Source organism: Berghia stephanieae, chromosome 14 (assembly GCF_034508935.2).
Source record: "Berghia stephanieae isolate SIO BIC M18660-M18661 chromosome 14, UCSD_Bste_1.3, whole genome shotgun sequence".
In the NCBI taxonomy this organism is placed as follows: Eukaryota; Metazoa; Mollusca; class Gastropoda; order Nudibranchia; family Aeolidiidae; genus Berghia; species Berghia stephanieae.
Window position 1 is genome coordinate 23,357,800 of NC_088373.1, and position 20,000 is coordinate 23,377,799.

Below are 20,000 nucleotides of genomic sequence, written 5' to 3' on the forward strand. Positions count from 1 at the left end.
GAAGTCACGGTAAAATATGAGACACTGCGATTTCGTGTATGCTGTTTTAAAAAAATTCCTTACGACGCTTTTTATCAATAGAAATGTCTGAAATTGGCACACAATTAGTAAAGAGGTCATTTCAGATTATGTCAAGCGGCAAAACTCTTGCGATTACTAAAGAAACCCGTTAAAAACAGATGTTTGCCTTTTTAGTAAAATATTTCTAGAAATGTCAAGAGCAGATATTTAATTTGGTTATATCTATTTATGTTTCAAATTTAATTGGAATATGGTAAGTACTTTTCATGTATCACCACAAAAGACCAACCCAATTTGCGAACATGACGTCAGCGAGGCAAGGCTGCCATAAGGCACTAGGTTTTCAGTACAGGATTGACCCGCTTCAAAACGAATTGGATTTGACAAACAAAAAAATTGAATTGACTAGAATGAAAGTCACTGATCAAACGTAAATAAATAAAATTAAATAACATTCTACATTTTGCCAATTTTGGCCACACCTGTGGCAATTTGGCAGCTCTGCCCGCCAAAGTACTGAAAACCCAAAAAATTTATAATAAAAAGAAATTTATACACCTATGGAAGACTCACCTCTCTCACTTTTTGGGCACTTTTTCATTGTTACGTCATAGTGGTGTTAACCCTGTCGGTTCTAGCATTTTGTGTTACTAATCAGTTGATAATTCGACTTTTTAACAATCTTTGTCCCCTTTGAATAAGACTTGTCCAATTTCTCTTTTCCTCACAGTAAATTAACACACACACGCTTTTCCCCTCTATATCTCTCTCTCTCTCTCCGCGTCTCTCTCTCTCTCTCTCTCTCTCTCTTTCTCTCTCTCTCTCCCAGAAGTAATATGTCAGGGTCTCAAGGACATTTTTGATTGATAAAAAATTATCAGGCATTTTTAACATCATTTGTATGGGTTGTTAACACAAAATTACTCTGTGGAAATGGTCCAAATGATCAGTGTTATGTATATCTTTAAACAGTATTACGGTTGACCCTAGCCATACAGCTCTAAATCCATACAAGCAATATCTCTTTTGATGTATTCATCTGAGAAATTTGCCCTAAAATTGCCATGTTTCAGTATCATATTCTAAGTATTAAGTGAGATACAGCCATAACCAGAATAAAACGCAGAAAAATAGTGCCAAATATTTTGGTTTTTTTTTTCTCTTTGTGAGTCATCCAAATAAATGCCACCTTTGAAACTTTATAACTTTTTTATATTTATGAAGCGAAGGGTTTTTCAAAATTCAAAAAGATTTTGACTTACTTGAGATAAGGCTTTGATTTAAACGTAATATTTCCCAACAGAAATAGAAGAAATAAATGTCTTAGTCATTGCTACATTTTAACAATAAATATGAATCGGAGGCATACTGTTGAATGAGAAAGAGATGCATAATAGTTGAGTAAGAAAGGGATTCATTAAATTTTATGACTAGAAATGGAGAAAAACCTAAATAAATAAAAAGAAATAAAGAAAGGATTTCATCAACCATGATGACTCAAACACAGACAAAGACACACACACACACACACACACACACACACACACACACACACATACCAATTAAATATTTGTTTGAATGAAAAAAGCCAAGCTGAATTCAATAAATTTTTTACGTCTTTCCGTTGAAAGAATAAAACGTAATTGAGTCTTTAAAATAAATCATTTCATAAAATTTGTTTGATAAGTGGTATGAATTTATTAATGAATAAAACACAAATGAACGTTTTCTATAAAGGAATGCCTGTCCTCCCCCCTCCCCCTTGCTCCAGGGTGCCTGACTTAACCCCCCCCCCCCCTACTCCCCCCCCCCCCCCGATATGAATCATGCCTTCTTGCCAATTATAAAAGTGCCTATTTATTCTTCTCAATTATGTTTATAAAAATTGAGCGAAGCTTTTTTCAAAAAAAAAAAATTCAAAATGTCCCAGAAGATAAGGCATTGCATAGCAACCAGCAAGGTTCCGCGTTCAAGTCCATTTCGGGTACTTTTTGTTTTGATTTTATTTCCTTGTGAAAGATTATTAACTCCCATTTTCTCACTTCGAACTATAAGGACGATTCCTTTCATCATTAGAAATTTAGTTTGATGTATTATCCATATTCTTCTATTGAATGCCAAGAAGATAGTATATTTTCAATTTTTTAAAAAAATGATGCCCTTCCACCACGACATCATAGGATATCGTTGCCTGGCCATTCCAGGAACGAATATAGATAAGTCATCAAAAAAGATGTCTGATGTCAACAGGAATCACCCATGTTGTCCAAGTGAGCAAGTTGGGGGGTTAATAATCTGGATACGAAAGTGCCTGAAGCGGGATTCAAACCCGGGACGTTACGGGTCATAGTGCAATGCCCTAACTACTCGGCCACTTTGCCCCCTATGCTATAGCATATTTCAAATGACGCACCGAAAAGCGTATTATTTTTAATTTGATTTTCAAAATCCGAATCATCCGAAATCATAATCACAATACTAATAATTATAACAGGGGGCGAAGTGGCCGAGCATTGCACTGTGGCCCGGAAGGTTCCGGATTCGAGCCCTGCTTCAGGCACTTTAATTTTTTTCCTTTGCTTGGTCAAGAGTAATAACCCCCCATTATGCTCATTTGGACAACATGGGCGATTTCTGTTGACATCATACATCTTGTTTGATGAATTATCTATATTATTCCTTCATGGAATGCTTTGGGGACGATATCTTATGATGTCATGATGATAGAGCATAATGTTTATTTTGAAATCTTTTTTTCAATCATTAAGGGTTACTTGGGTCAAAAGACCTTTAAATACTCGTTAGTAATTTTTTCAAATATGAATATTTATATAACTGTTAAAACAATTGCTTTTGCACAGTCTTTTTTTCTTCAATGCCCCAATGTTATAATTGCTCTAATTGACCAATAACTTTAGTTGTTTGTTTTAGAATCACCCCCCCCCGCCTAAAACATTTAAAAAAAATCGCCAACACAAAAATGAATCAATAAATATTCTAAAAAACAAGCCAGGGAACAAAACGATCATTCGCACTTTGAACTGCGCAAGTGACACGCAGCCGACCATAATATCTAGGAATATTTCTTTAAAAAACAAATCTCCCATTCTTCATATTATACGGACGCACTTCAACGCATGGGTTACTCTATAGAAAAACTCAAGTTGTTTGTTTGGGATTTTTATATATTTTTAAAATTTTTTATTATTTTTTAAATATATATGCAAACAAAAGATCAAGTTGGTGCATTACAAAATACATTATCACCACAGACCTGGACTTTAACAGCGTTTTCTTTGTCGGAATAAATTTGCAATATCGCCTAACAGGCGTCATGTCTCGCTCGACATATTATTACTTGTTGCTGTTGTTGGTCTAAGTCCTTTGAGCACATTTCGTGGGTAATGAGCTGTATTTGTTTGATTAAAAAAAAGAATTGTTCGTATCACATCGTTTTTTTCTACGCATTCTTTTTTTCCGGACAGATATGCTCAAAGCATTTCACAAGAGGTCCAAAGCAATGCTTAACAAGTAGGACGAGACATGAAGTCTCTTAGGCGATATTACAGTTACTTTTTCATAAACAACGCTGTTAACGACGAGGTATTCATTTTACACCCGATTAAGCTGAGAAAATGAATAATAATAATAATAATAATAATAATAATAATAATAATAATAATAATAATAATAATAATAATAATAATAACAACGGGTCCTTTATTAGCGCTAAATACCGATATACTTTTGCATATTATATACTTATCAAATCATAAACACACTCGTACACACACACAACAGTCGCACACAATCACTATGCAAGTTTTACAGATTGAAAGTGACATTCACGAAAATGGAATAAAAAAATAAAAGGTAGGATTTACTCTTCAATAAAAAAAAATGCCTTGGATAACAATTTCTGGAAAAGATGGGTCTTTAGATTTTTCTTTAAATTTTCTACGCTGCCAGAGAGCCTTACTAACAAAGGAAGCGAGTTTCAAGTGGGAGGATCTGCTTTAGAAAAAGATCTATCACCGAAATTAGCAAGCCGTGTTTTTGGCACTTTTAGTAGCTGGATCTCCGATGACCTAAGCTGGCGAATTGGGGAGTAGGGGACCACAAGTTCTTGAATGTAAGTCGGAGATCCGGAATGTAGTGCGTTGTCAGAACAAAGGGCAATTTTGTGTTCGATTCTGGCTCGAACGGGCAGCCAGTGTAGTCTTCTGAACATAGTTTTTAAAGCAAAGAGTATTTTGCATGGAATCGAGAAGAAGAAGAAGAAGAAGAAGAAGAAGAAGAAGAAGAAGAAGAAGAAGAAGAAGAAGAAGAAGAAGAAGAAGAAGAAGAAGAAGAAGAAGAAAAAAAAAAAAAAAAAAAAAGAAGAAGAAGAAGAAGAAGAAGAAGAAGAAGAAGAAGAAGAAGAAGAAGAAGAAGAAGAAGAAGAAGAAGAAGAAGAAGACGAAGAAGAAGAAGAAGAACCGGCCATATGTGGTATGTAGATCCCAAAGCAACCAAAACCGTGTACATATATGCAGGTCTGACATCCGAACCCATTTATGGGCGTACTTTAAGATTATTGACAATATTCTGAGTCATTTCTTTGAGATTTCCATTACAATAATGAGCCCATAAAAAATTGGGTTATCATGCTTGCAAATAAGGAAATAACAATAACAATAATAATAATAATAATAATAATAATAATAATAATAATAATAATAATAATAATAATTATAATAATAATAATAATAATAATAATAATAATAATAATAATAATAATAATAATAATAATAATAATAATAATAATAATAATAATAATTATTATTATTATTATTATTATTATTATTATCATTACTATTATTAGAAGATGAATAATGGTTGTTGAATTGCTGTTTACTAGACTCTTTTATAAACATGTCTGCAGGCGTGTCCCCTACTAGTCAATGTTAAGTACCTGTTTACATCATCATTTTCATTTTCATATTCTTTTCGCTCTGTTGCTTTTAGCACAGTCTAACATTATCAACGTCAACTTATTGCGTGTTTGGAATCCGTTGTTTCAATATGACCAGGAACTATCGTTGAATGAAACGTGACCCTTTTAAAACAAAACTTGAAAGAACTCAAGAGAATCAGGTTAAAACGCACATACAAGCTGGTTGTGAATTTACTATATTGATAGATGAAGTCCGAGCGGAAATAGAAAAACAAAAAATGTCTTACATCAGGGATCTGATAGCTCAGTTTGTTGAGCACTCACTACACATGCAAAGGGGCTAAGATCGATCCCGGGTGCGGTCGAGATTTTTCTGACCCCCCCCCCCCTCAATTCCCACCCAGCTGGGAGTCTGTAAGAGGTCCCATACACGTGGTGTTTTCTACTGGTGACGATCTGGGAACAGGCACGGCTGAAGAAAATAGTCATGAAATCGCAATGTATGTGGCCAAATACCTGGGTGGCATGCGGAGGGACGGTCGGTAGCTCGCAAATCCCGTATTGCTGAATATTTTTCCTAGCGATAGGCAATTGGGAGCGTGACAGAATAAGAAAGTGGACAATTTTTTTCGGATTTTCGCTGTTTTGACGTCAGATTTGTGACCAGTGTTAAATTTGCAATACTTTAGATACCAAGAACTATGTGTCTTCTACAAAATTGTTGAAATGAGAAATAAATTTTAATCAATAGATAGTAAATGTGGTCGACAGAACAGTTCCCCTCGCAGTTCTTTTATGGGGCCTAATGGTATGACTTTCGCCTTCGGATCGGAAGGTCCGTGTTTCGAGACCCGCTCTGAGCGGCGCAGTGTTGAGTCCTTGAAAAAGGCTGTACTCACATTATCTCACAGTACTCAGGTGTAAAATGAGTACACGGCCGTTCGTTGTCTCTGTTGGAATTTAAAAAAAGATATAGCCTAGCATGCGTCATGTCTCGTCCTTCCTGTTTAGTGTTGCTGTTTTCTTGGGAACCCTTGTAAAGCGCTTTCAGCATGTCTAGTGGATATTGCGCCATATAAATTCTGTGTTATTATATTAAAATAATCATTTAAAAATAAATTTTGAGCCAGGGAGAGATAGATGAACAAAGCGTTTCGTTTTTCTTCAAGTTCTTAATCATCGTAAAATTTATCATGATTTTCATACACATTTTAAAAAAAATGTCTGATAAATCAATAAAGAAGACTTATTTTTCTTATCTTCGCAATTTCCATCGTAGCTAAGGGCATGATACCTTTGCGTTATTTTGTTTCTGTTTTTTAAAAAATAAAATAAAAATATGGCCAAATAACTTATTTTGATGAAAAGTTCACTGATGCATCAGTTAAATTGTGTCTCAGCCTTCTTTTATTCTGAGTTACCGAACCGTGATGTCAGTGACTACCACGGCCGGTAAGCTTTATCGTCGGTGCATTCCTTACTATTTTTCATTCTTTTCAACTCATCACTGTCAACAATTCATCAAAATAAGTTTAGATAATTAGATTGCCTCAGTTGATAAGAGAGACGTATCCGCAATACTATGTTGATGCTCTCTCTGTAAGCGCATATGATCGTGGACGGTCGTTGTGTAATACCTCGCGTGTGTGGGCAAAAATCATGTGCGACTGACGCATTGATTGGATCACACCGACGTAGACGGGGCCCGTCACCAGTACAAACGAGGGGCGGGGCAAAGTATTTTATTACCTTTTAATCGAATACTGACAATTCCGGTTCTTTTGGTCAGAGAATCGACTATACAATTAAGATTCCAGCGGATTTTCTGCCAAACTGGCGGGTTTTTATCATCTCGTGGCGGGGAAAAATGAACTGGCGGATGGCGGAATTTTTTGGCGGATTTTTGATGATTTGTATACCCTTTAAAAAAAGTAAAAGTATAGCAGACAGGTCTAATTATTTCTTCTTTTCCCCTCCAAAGTGACTTTTAGGAGCACGTATTGTATCATACAAAATACCCTCATGAAATATAACCTCCAAGTCAATGCCAATAAAACCGAATTTACAACAATATCGAGGAACAAAGAGGAATGGAAAAGAACAAAGAAAGTCGGCTCACTGATTGGAGACACCGAGGATGTACAAAGAAGAAAACAGCTATCAAACGCCGCACTCAGTAAACTCACCAATGTATGGATTAGAGGTGACAAAATAAAGAGAAAAACCAAACTGAAACTGTACCGTGCTCTTGTAAAACCGGTACTTCTGTATAACTGCGGCACTTGGGCGTTGACAAAATCCGAAGAAGAACATCTGGATGCCTTCCATCGCACACAGTTAAAAAGGGTACTGGACATCAAATACCCAAAAGAGATCTCAAATGAATCACTCTATAAGATCACAAAAGAAGGACCAATCTCCCTTGACATTTTACATCAACGATGGCAACTTTTCGGTCACATACTACGCAGGGACAAAAACATACCAGCTAACCAAGCCATGTGGGATACTTCCAAAAACACGGGAACCTTTTCAGAGGAAGACCGATCACAACACTCCCTGTGATCCTAAACAAAAGCCTCACAACACTTGGACAAAGCATTAGTCTCATAACGGCAGGGGACCTTGAAAACCTGAGAACCCTAGCAGAGGACCGGCAATATTGGAGACACCTCAAACAGGAAATACTAGAAACAGCCAAGGCGACCCGATCTTTCGGTCGAGACGGGAAAGGCATCTAAGTGAAGTAAGTCAAGTCAAGTATTGTTAAAGTACTGTTGACCTTGGTTTATATTACACAAACTAATTCCGATGAACCGAAGGTGAAAGCGATATCTGATGGTCTAAATCCCGCTCAAAGAAAATCGCAACTCCGAATCTTCATACATTTAAAAAGGAAACAGGTGTAAATAGGTGAATAGCGTTAAGTAACATAATTTTAATTCTGAGACAATACGATATTGTTGATTTTAAGTGTTTTAAATCAAATGGCACAGTTTTTGGCGGGTTTTGGGCAAATATCACTGCTGAAGTAGGATAAAGTTGGCGGATTTTGGCGAATTTCTGGCATAAAGTTGGCGGAATGTTCGCAAAGTCACCTGGCAACATTGAATAAGATCGATGCAAGACGCTTAACTGAAAAATATTTCCTTCCCCTTCATACGTTTTAAACATATTATTCTACAAATATAATTTATTCATCAAATGAAAGCTCAGAGTCTCAGCTCTAGTGTGCAATGCTACTTTTATTTTTTACACAAAGTCACGGTTGCTGACAAAGTAGGATTGTCAATTTAATAGTAATTGGAATACGTTGACAAAATAATGTTCTGTATCACTTCACCTGAACTACATTGTTGTATAGACATCTATATTCATGTTTACGTCCAACCAAGTCATGTATAGAGTCTCAAGAAGGACTGGTTCACGCGTTCAATGAGATTGAAACTCATTTTTTGACATAACACATGATATATTATATCATGTGTGATGTCAAAAAATGAGTTTCAATCTCATTGAACGCGTGAACCAGTCCTCCTTGAGACTGTATACATGACTTGGTTGGACGTAAACATGAATATAGATGTCTCCCATTGAAGGGTATTGTGATCAGAATTTTCAATGGCTTGTTTCTGAACTGAATTAAACGTGATATTACTGTCTCAGTAGCACAGGTACAATGTTTTGTCTTTTCTTGTTTCACATTTTACGTATTGTTGAAAGCCCGGTGTTGAGTAATGACAGTGATTAAAATCGCCTAACTTAATAAAGGGGCTTTACGGATGACGGAGTAGGAGTGATGAGGTTTGGTCGTCGATTATTTGTTTTGCAGCGTCGCTCGTCTCACTTGGAGGAATGGAAACAATGACGATGTTTATGTCGTTAAATTCCCGGGGTAGATAGTGACAGCGATAAAAGTTCAATGTCATGTGTGTTGATTTTCGTTACTATATTTTCGGTTTTACACATTCTGTCGTTCACATAGATGCAAGCACCTCCCCCTTCATTTTAGCTAGTGAGGAATCTCTGTCATTCCTAAAAAATGAAAACACGTCCAAAGCAACACTTCTAAATTTTGAAATTAAATATTGAAAATTGTTGCATCGCAATTAAGGCTTGGATGTTAGAAAATAAACTTCAATTAAATTATTCTAAGACAGAACTTTTATTGATTGGCACCAATAAATAAAGGAAAAAATAAATCTTGATAGTATTGCATGACATAGGCGACTCAAATTTAAAGATATAGCAAATTGCAAGAATTTTTGGCTCATTCTTTGATTCTGAGGCTTCAATGCAGAATCACATAACAATTACCTGCCAATCCAGCTTTCATCATTTAAAAAATATTTGTAAAATTAAACATCTTCTTGAAGAGAGCACTACACCAATTAATCTTCATGCTTCGGTAACCAGCAGGTATGACTACTGTAATTTATCGCTTTAAGGTGCGCGGGACAAAATGATACAAAGATTGCATAATATATAAAATCCAATGATTTATGAGTTATGAATAGTTTCTCTCACAGAATACGCTTTGAGCCTAACTTTAATTTTAATTTAATTTTATTCCAGTTTTGACATTAAGTTCAGACTGACAATTTTCACTGTATATTATTATTATTATTATTATTATTATTATTATTATTATTATTATTATTATTATTATTATTATTATTATTATTATTATTATTATTATTATATCACTGTATGGGACGACAACCATGCTTCTGTTAGTCCAATCATGTACGAAATTCTATAATCGATGTCAAACTTTGTAAGGGAAGCAAGGGTGTCGATCTTAAATCTCAGCGAGCGTGCGTTAGACAGAATGATTGATGGTAGTGGTGGGCGGTGTCGGCGCCTTTTTAATCGTTCTCTTATATCTCCTCGCTGTCCTCGTTTCCTTTTCTGATTGAGTGACGTGATAATACCATTGTAGGCTAATTTAGTTGTTGGCAGTAGTTTTTCAAAGTTTAATGAGACAATGTCGAGAGTAAACATACATTTCACCATATTAAATTCGTACTTTGTCATTTTGTTTTTGACAAGAAGCCGATTCAAAATATACAAATGACAGGGTAATCAACACATAAAACCAAGTAATTGAGGTAGTTTAAAATATCATGTTGTTTTCAGCGATGCGTGACCAATATACTCTTGATTTGGCCATTTTATTATTTAGACTTTTACTGGGATTTCGTTTTCATACTATTAGTATTCTTCTTCTTCTTCTTCTTCTTCTTCTTCTTCTTCTTCTTTTCTTCTTCTTCTTCTTCTCTTTCTTCTTCTTCTTCTTCTTCTTCTTCTTCTTCTTCTTCTTCTTCTTCTTCTTTCTTCTTCTTCTTCTTCTTCTTCTTCTTCTTCTCTTCTTCTTCTTCTTCTTCTTCTTCTTCTTCTTCTTCTTCTTCTTCTTCTTCTTCTTCTTCTCTTCTTCTTCTTTTCTTTATTATTATTATCATTATTATTATTATTATTAATATGATTTTCATCATCATCATCATCATCATCATCATCATTATCATCATCATCATTATCATCATCATCATAATCATCATCATCATCATAATCATCATCATCATCATTATCATCATAATCATCAGCATTTTAACCAAAAAAAAAAACAAAAAAAAATAATAATAATAATAATAATAATGATAATAATAATAATAACAACAGTAATGATAATGATGATAATATAAAATATTTGGTATTCCTTCTTCTTCTTGACTTCAGTGTAAAACCATCAACGACCCAAGCGCACCCACCGTCATCCCAAACTACATAAAAAGCAAATCAGACCGGTATACGCTATACGTAGAAACTGTAACATCTGCAGTGACGGGCCTATGGCATCTTTTCCAAATACAAGCCATTGAGGATTTAAGAGCAGAGATGATTTAAAACAAAATAAATATCACCTCCCAAAAATAGTACCATTCATTTGATTGTTTCCCTCTCAGCTACATACTTGGGCAACTCAAAGGCAAACCAAGTAATCCTTTTCCAAGACAAACGACAGAAAGCAACTCGGAGAACAGATTTGGGGGGATAGTAGAGAGACAGAAAGTGATCTCCTGCTCACATGGGAGGTCAAAAGTTCCCACCAAGAAGGCCAAAAGAATACAGCCTTAGATTCCAAGAGTAAAGGCAGATGGCATCACGAAAAATAAAACAGAATTTGTTGGAAAAAAAACCATCAAATTAATAATAAATCCCTTTATTCATTCCATAGGGGACATTTTTCTCCAGGATATATACCAAGGAGAGACTGGAATAACCCGGGCGTCAGCGGCAGTGCAGCGCCGCCAATTGAGCTTAGTTAAGGTGACTTGCTCAAGGCCACACAACGCAGCTGCGGGCGATCGAACTCGGTAACTCCCGGGTACGAAGCAAAGACCGTACCGCTGAGCCACGCTGCAAGGTTGACTTCCCTGGACCACAGTTGGAAATCAAAAGACTTCAAAAAGACAGCGATGTGGGAATATTTCCTGGACGTTAAGATCTGCATGTGCTATTGATTGTTTTGAGATTTTACCTCTAAGGCACAAGAATACACTCAAGATTTATTGTAATATAATTTTATTATTCAGATAAAGTGATAATATTGTAAAGGTAGATTATTTTTAAATAAAAAAAAAAAATACACTCACGGAAAAAGGCACATACAAATACACAAGCACAGGCAATCGTACATTATAACAACACAATATATGATCTTATTATTGAACAACAAAAATGTAGTAATTTACTAAATTCATCAATGAAAATATTGCACCACCTAAAAGATGGTAGTATTAATCTGGTTTGCAAACCAGCAACCCATTATATATAATAATAATATATTATATCCAATATAAATGATTAGAAAATATACAAGAACACGTGTGTCTACCAGTAATAAAGCATGAATATGTATGAGGTCTTTATTTTGATCGTAGTGTTCTATGCTTGCTATGTGTTTGCCTTTGTGTTTGTTATGTTCGCTTGGTGTAAAGAATAACGCCATTGCCTTGTAAGCTGGAACATTTCGGTCTATCCTTAAGATATGTCCAAATAGTCTCCATCTTGTTTCCAAAAAAATAAATCGATAGCATTTGGATCTTTGCATTCTATGTACAGCGATTTGTTACTTATTTTGGTTGCGGAGTGGATATTTAGAATTCTCTTGAATTCTCCGATGGAAGGCATCTAGTTTATCTTCTTCGCTTTTTGTTAGTGCCCAAGTTCCACATGGGTTCCTTAGGCACTAAGGGGAGGTGACTTGTCGAGGGCCAAGATGTCAAATGTAATTGCCAGGGTGGTTGATAAATATAATGTCACGTGGTTGCAAGACTGATTGGATACATTGTTGAGCATTCATTACTTGTGACTATTTATATAGGGTCCATCGTATGGGGTTGTGAGCGCATTGGTCATGATTCAATTGGTGCTGTTCTTTCAACATCAACCCAACAGACTTGCAAGCAGACCTATCTCAAAAAGTTAACGTCGCATATCACATCTGTTGCACTGTCTCCCAAAACAAAAACAATACATTTGACTGTTTCCCTTCCAGTCAAGGACTCCGGCCAGGGTCAGGACAAAACTAAGTAATCTTATTCCAAGACAAAGACAGAAAGCAATTGGAAAGCAGATATAGGGGGGATAGAAGACACCATAAATGCCTCCATGCCCACTATGTGAGGCCAGAAATCCCACCCAGAAGAATATCTTCATCAGTGTGAGTATCCTTGCCGTGGGATATTTTTAACGGACCCACCGGAAAACGATTGTGGTGTAAGCGAAGGACTGACATGTAAGATATTATTATGTTGAAAACATTAGCCACCATGTTTACATCGTATCCAGCTTCCAAAAGTCCAAACGACTGGGTCCATTCATTTTTCACAGTTCAGTTTTGGCATTGTAATGGTGTGCGGTTGTTAAACGATTTTTGCATAAAATATTAGAAAGATATTGGGATCTCGATGTCAGAGCAAAGTCGTAAAGATCTAACAGTGAACAACAGAAAGCTGAATCTGATGTCAACAAAAATATTAAATTGAGATTTTGTATAGCGCAATATCCACTAAAGCTGCTCAAAGCGCTTTACAAGGGGTCTCTTACCAACACCAACATTTAACATTTAGGACGGGACATGACGCCTGTTTGGCGCATGTTACAATTTTATTTCGAACAGAGACAACGGTGTTAACGATCAGGTACTCATTTTACACCTCAGTATAGCGAGATAATGTGAGTAAAGAGCCTTCCCTAAGGTCTCAACTATGCGCCAAGCGAGGCTCGAACCCAGGACCTTCCGATCCTAAAGCGAGTGTCATACCACTAGAGCACAAAGCCCCACAATTGTGGAGAATTCTTTGATCTCGACTGCAAAGAAAACAAAACCCCCAACAACAATGATAATTTTAAAAAGACATTTTTTTTGTTAACTTGATAGCTCGTGTAGAACGTAAAAGATTCTTAATCAATAGTAGTTCCTTTTTAAAAATCTCACTTTCTTCCTTTTTACCGGCGCGGATATAACCTTACATTTGTTGCAAGCGCCATGGAACCCTATAAAGAAAATAAATACCTTTTTCTTTTACGAACTAATAATGAGATTTTAGGAAGACTACTACCAACTTTTTGCAAACATTTGCAAAATTTGCTGATTTTGGCTTGCTAAATTTGAGATTTTGCTTGCAAACTTTGGGATTATATTTTGCAAAAAACCCATGTCGTACAATATGTAACATTCCCAATTCCCAGCTGAGGAAAGTTTTGCAAGAATGAGAGTAAATGTAACCGATGGATATTTTAAAGATGAGTTTTTTTTTTGGCAAAATTGTTGCTTTATATATATATATATGATGGATCCGTATGCAGAATTTGTCTTCCTATTATTTTTCTTTATTTTCTATTCTCAATAAATAAACCACAAAATATATTATTAGTTTGCCTTGTTATAAGTATCTGATGCTGTATATATACGTGTGTGTGTGTGTGTGTGTGTGTGTGTGTGTGTTTGTGTGATGTTTCTTTTGTGTATTGCGTCTGTACAATCAAGGCAGGTCCTCTTTTTTCCAACCAATCAATATTGTTGCCACCACATCATCGTCGGAGGCTGAAATCAAAATGTTAGAAGTAATTAGAGATTATTAATGTGTGTATTAGTAATTTAAAAGGGTCGAACTGTTTGATATAAGCGAAACTATGAGTAGTAGTTGTATTATTATTTGTATTATTATTATTAGTAGTAATAGTAGTAGTAATAGTAGAAGCAGAAGTAGAAAAAGAAGAAGAACTGGATGTAGTGCTAGTACTAGAACTACTATTAGTGGTATTAGTAGTAGTAGTAGTAGTCGTCGTAGTCGTAATAGTAAAAGTAGTAGTAGTAGTAGTGGTAGTAGTCGTAGTAGTAGCAGCAGCAGCAGCAGTAATAGTAGTAGTAGTAGTAGTAGTAGTAGTAGTAGTAGTAGTAGTAGTAGTAGTAGTAGTAGTAGTAGAACAGTGTGTAGTTCGCATAACCGGCAGCCGTGTTGTTATTTCTCTCCCTAATTGTGTGATTTTTTTTGATTTCTAAAACAAAAGTCGGGAATATTTCTATAGAGTTGTTTTTATCAAGTTTTATTCTACATTGTGATATATATTTCTTGGAAATTCATAAGAGGATTTTTAGATAAATTAACATTTTAATGGTGTAGATCCCATTGTTTGAAGTATTGTACTAGCCATTTATTGTTTACACTTAAGTTAAGATTTTTAGTCACGATGTGCCATATCTACTTTTATCCTTATTACGACAACATTTATTGGAATGACACAGAATCGTCTCGGTATCACGGTAACAATAATAGCAGTAATAGCCAGCGGCTACGACCAAGTCGTGGTGGTGTGCGGAAACGAAGAAAAATAAATATTCCAATAGGTCACAGACCACCGCCCTTTCATACTAATAGAGCACTCAAAGTACATAACACACAACGGTGCCCAAGGTCTCTGATCAACATACCAGTCAACGACACAAACAACAACATGCCAATAGTAAACGACACATCAACATATCAACAAAACATAATGACAACAGCTGATCATTTTGATGGGATGCAGGACTTAAGTAAACATAATGAGAACGTGTTTTGTGAAAATAAGACAATAACAACAAAGGGGGGAAGAAGGGTCAATATGAGGCCAAATGAAAAAAAAAAGAATCAATAACCAAATCAACTCAAATCATAACACGCTTAATATAGCAAACATGCAAACTAACAGTGACCGTAATGGTGAACCCAGAAACATGTTAGAACTATGACCATAAACTTTCAAAGTATAATTCCAAAACTACCGGAGTTTTGGAAATTGATATCAGACATAAAACCAGACATAATCATAGGTACTGAAACACGGCTACATTTCGAAATAAAGGACAGTGAAATATTTCCACCAGAGACATATTTCAACGTTTTCAGGAATGACCGAGAAGATAGGTATGGTGGGGTGCTGGTTGCAACAACAACGAACCTCTCAGTATTAAAGCTTGACATTCAAACAAAATCAGAATCGGTGATCGTAAATATCAAAACAGAACAAGGCCTACTCACTATGGGCGCTATGTATAGAACACCTTCAAACTCAACTATGGAACAAATGACTGAGATAACACTCTGTATTGATAGCCTAGACCCGAAAAATGTACTCTGGTTAAGCGGAGACCTGAACCTACCTATTATCAATTGGGAACAATAAAAAATAATCAGTTACCAATATCCTTCATTTATAAACCAAGCATTTATTAACACCTTGCAAGATTTTGGCCTTAGTCAAATAAACAAAAATCCAACAAGGGGTACAAATATCCTCGACTTATTTATCACAAATCGACCAAATTTAATTGTCAAGTGTACAACCATTCAGGCATTTGTGACCATGACATCCTCATCACGGAAAGCACTATCAAAGCAAACAAAATCACAAAAAAATCACACCCTATTACTATTTGGAAAAAGGCAAATATCGCCGAAATGCGGGCAGAAACACGTCTTTTTAGTGAAAACATAATTAATCAACATCTAGAAAGCACTGAGGATGTTTGGACTGCCATCAACGACCACCTAAACAAAATGATGACCAAACATGTACCAACGAAGAAAAGCTCAAGGAAATTTCACCAACCATGGATAAACACCACCGTCAAACGATTATCTAGACGGAAACAAAAGGCATGGAGCAGAGCGAGAAAGTCCAACAGTAAGAGAGACTGGTACTTTTACGAATGACTGAAAAAAGAAACACAAAAAGAGAGTAGAAAAGCCTATCATAATCATGTTAAGGATCTTGTCAGTGAAGACTCAAACAAAAAGCTCTGGAAATTTATAAAAAGTAGGAGGTACGATTCGGTTGGTATAGCGCCCCTTGAGCATGATCGTGTATTATACTCTGATGCAAAGGAAAAAGCAGACATACTTAATAACCAATTCTGCTCTGTTTTTGCTTCAAAAGCTCATACCAAAATTACCACTCAACAACTGCAAGGCTAAGAAAACGATTCCAACACTATGACCGATATCAATGTGACAGTAGAGGGCGTTTCCAAACTCCTCGCCACTCTAGATCCAAAGAAAGCATGTGGCCCAGACAAAATACCATCCCGTCTCTTAAAGATATTGAGTAACGAATTTGCACCTGCCCTCACACATTTGTTCAAACTCTCTCTTGAAACGGGAGACATACCAATTGTTTGGAATCACGCTCAGAAGCAGGGCTCAAAACTACCGTCCAATTTCATTAACTTGCATTTGCTGCAAACTGTTGGAGCATATAGTGAGATCCTCAATAACTGACTATCTCGAAACTAACAGTATTTTTTGTGATGAACAGCACGGATTTAGGAAGCACCACTCATGTCAAACTCAACTTCTATCATTAACACATGATCTGTCAGCTGCTATTGATAAAAGGTGGTCAAATTGATCTAGTACTACTGGACTTTGCCAAGGCCTTCGACAAGGTTCCTCACCATCGGTTAATCCAGAAATTGTATGACGTTGGTATCAGGAACAAAACCTTACAATAGATTGTAACTTTTCTGGAGACAAGTTCTTGTCGAGACTTCCACTATCGGGATGGTGACAGCAGGCGTACCTCAGGGCTCAGTCCTTGGGCCCGTCCTATTTTTAGTGTACATAAATGATCTTCCACGAGGTATAAGGTCAAAAGTGCGCCTCTTTGCTGATGACACAGTATTGTATAATCAGATAAGAACAACAGACGACCGCAAAACTCTAAATGACGATCTAGCTAAATTACAAGAATGGGAAACAATAAATCAAATGGAATTTAACGTATCAAAGTGCAATGTGCTAACCTTCACAAATAAGAAAGGACCTATTACATTTGAATACTAACTTCATGGTCAAAGCCTGGAACATGTAAAGACAGCTAAATACCTTGGCATTGAGTTTGCTAAAAACCTCAAATGGAATGACCACATATGTCACCTGGCTTCAAAGGCAAATCAAACAAGCGCTTATATCACCCGCAATTTAAAAAGATGCCCAATCACCACTCAAGCCCTTGCTTTTAAAATGATTGTTAGACCAATTTTGGAGTATGGCAGCTCAATGTGGGACCCATATACAAAGAAAAGCATCGACACCCTAGAAAATATCTAAAGAAAAACAGCAAGACGCATCACAAACACATTCGATCCTTTCTCAAGTGCGTCTGGAATATTACAACGGATTGGCCGTGAACCTCTGGAAAAGAGAAGAAAGATAGATAAACTTAAATTGTTCCACAAGATCTATTACAAAAATTCGTGCCTTAAACTTCCAAACGACATCAAAGATATCGGCACAAGAAATACGAGGGGACACACAGCAAGAGTAACCATCCCAACATCAAAAACAGACGCTCACATGTATTCGTTTTTCCCTTCCACTACCCGACTATAGAATAGCCTCCCAGCTGAAGTGGCTGAAAACGGTTGACAACATGCCTTCACGCAATTGCTAGAGTTTACAACGTGACTTTTAATCTGTGTGTGTGTGTGTTTTTTTTTTTTTAATTAGTATTATGTGCAGAGTTTTAGCAAGTTTATAATGTAAAACCCTACAAAATGTGGAGCGATCCTCGGCAATATTGGAGGTTTCCACAAGACGAAGAAGAAGAAGAAGAAAAAGAAGAAGAAGAAGAAGAAGAAGAAGAAGAAGAAGAAGAAGAAGAAATAGTAGTAATACCAATAGTACTACTAGTAGTACGAGAGTAGTAGTAGTAGTAGTAGTAGTAGTAGTAGTAGTAGTAGTAGTAGTAGTAGTAGTAGTAGTAGTAGTAGTAGTAGTAGTAGTAGTAGTAGTAGTTGTTGTTGTTGTTGTAGGAATAGACAGTAGTGAAATTCTAAGTTGTAATAATTCTTTTATTGTTGTTGATACTTTTTCCTAATCAGTTCATTTCTTGAAATGAAACAAAAATAACTCACCCGTGGAAATTGTCCCTGGTAAAAATACATTCGTTGACTTTTGCCTTTCTTTGGATTTTTCTTCTTGTGTTTTAGGTTCCCTTTTCCTGAAATTGACGGTGATGGTATTGGTGATATGGATGTAATGATTTTGATGATGAGATGTTGGCGGTGCTGCTAGTGGAGTGTATTGTCATGTGATAAATGCTGACCGTTTTGATTGTGGTGAATATAAAGATTATGAGGATGATGATGATGATGGTGATGATGATGATTAGGATTATAATAAAAATAGTAATAATAATAATAATAATAATAATAATAATAATAATAATAATAATAATAATAATAATAATAATAATAATAATAATAATAATAATAATAATAATAATAATAATAATAATAATAATAATAATAATAATAATAATACACACGCACACACACACACACAAACACACACACACACAGACAGAGAGAGAGAGAGAGAGGGATGAGATAGAGATAGAGAGATATACATAGAGGTGAGAAAGAGAGAGAGAGAGAGAGAGAGAGAGAGAGAGAGAGAGAGAGAGAGAGAGAGAGAGAGAGAGAGAGAGAGAGAGATGAGATAGAGATAGAGAGATATACATAGAGATTGAGGAGAAAGAACTATAGACATCATTACATACAACCATTCGTTTTTAACCAGAGGTTTATTTTTGGCGTCTTGTGTTGAGCACTCTTCAATTTGTTACATTCGTAACAATGCGTCCAACAACGTTTTCCTCTGATATTTTTGTTTCTCATGAAATTTGACGAAAATTTGTTGATTATAGACATAAAAACTTGACATTGTTTTATAGAGTTCATTTTTCTGAAAAATATTATGCTTAGAATGTACTTGTTAATCTTTTGTTTGAGTAAGAAAAATATATTATTGTGATGGGTGGGTTTGGTGTTTTGGGAATAATTTTGAAACCGGCCGGTAAGGAGAGAGTTAAACCGGACACATATTATTGGAATTAGAATATGATTTACACGTAGTAATTATATCTGCTCATGGCAGGTATCGAAAAGTCTTCTCAAATATTATTGAAACTGACATTAGATGGAGGATATACACGGGATGCCTATGAAATTTAGAATTAAATTTAAAATACTCACCCACAACTTCAATTGCTTAAACAAGTCTGCTCCTGTTTACCTTCAAGAACTTATCCACCTTTATGAATTCAGTCATATTTAAATCTCTCAAGAGAACCCCCAACAAATCTTTAGTTTTTCATGAGAAATCATTTGACCACCATGCCCCCCTCGATTGTGGAACTCTATCATTATTGAAACAAAAATAGTGAAACATTCACTTATTATTCAGAAAGCGGTTAAAAACTGAACTTTTCTGCAGGGCATATAATTTAGACTCTTAGTATGCATTTAATTAAAATCTATTATATTATCATATCAATGTGGATATCTAATATGTTTATTTTATATATGTGTATGGTATAAGATGCGTTGATGTAAAGCGCCAATGAACAATTTTGACTAGAACTAGGCGCTATATAAATTAATTATATTGATATTATATTAATTACTTATTTTATTTTTAAAATTATATTTAAG

General features: G+C 35.5%; 3 protein-coding genes across 3 annotated transcripts in view; all 3 read right to left on the minus strand.

Moving 5' to 3' along the window:
• Positions 1-1,421, minus strand: part of LOC144960048 (uncharacterized) — a 19,196-nt gene extending 17,775 nt beyond the window's left edge. The window contains exon 1 of the mRNA XM_078892996.1: positions 1,284-1,421. The gene's annotated coding sequence lies outside the window, so the exon portion shown is untranslated. The remainder of the gene's footprint in view (positions 1-1,283) is intronic.
• LOC144959398 (uncharacterized) overlaps positions 1-20,000 on the minus strand; it is a gene marked incomplete in the record, with an annotated part of 122,076 nt that overhangs the window by 60,901 nt on the left and 41,175 nt on the right.
• Positions 11,576-20,000, minus strand: part of LOC144959397 (uncharacterized) — a 39,475-nt gene continuing 31,050 nt past the window's right edge. The window contains exons 16-17 of the mRNA XM_078891976.1: positions 18,420-18,505; positions 11,576-14,066 (exon numbers count right to left, since the gene is read on the minus strand). Of these exons, the coding sequence (XP_078748102.1) occupies positions 14,034-14,066; positions 18,420-18,505 (119 nt within the window). The 3' untranslated portion in view covers positions 11,576-14,033. The remainder of the gene's footprint in view (positions 14,067-18,419; positions 18,506-20,000) is intronic.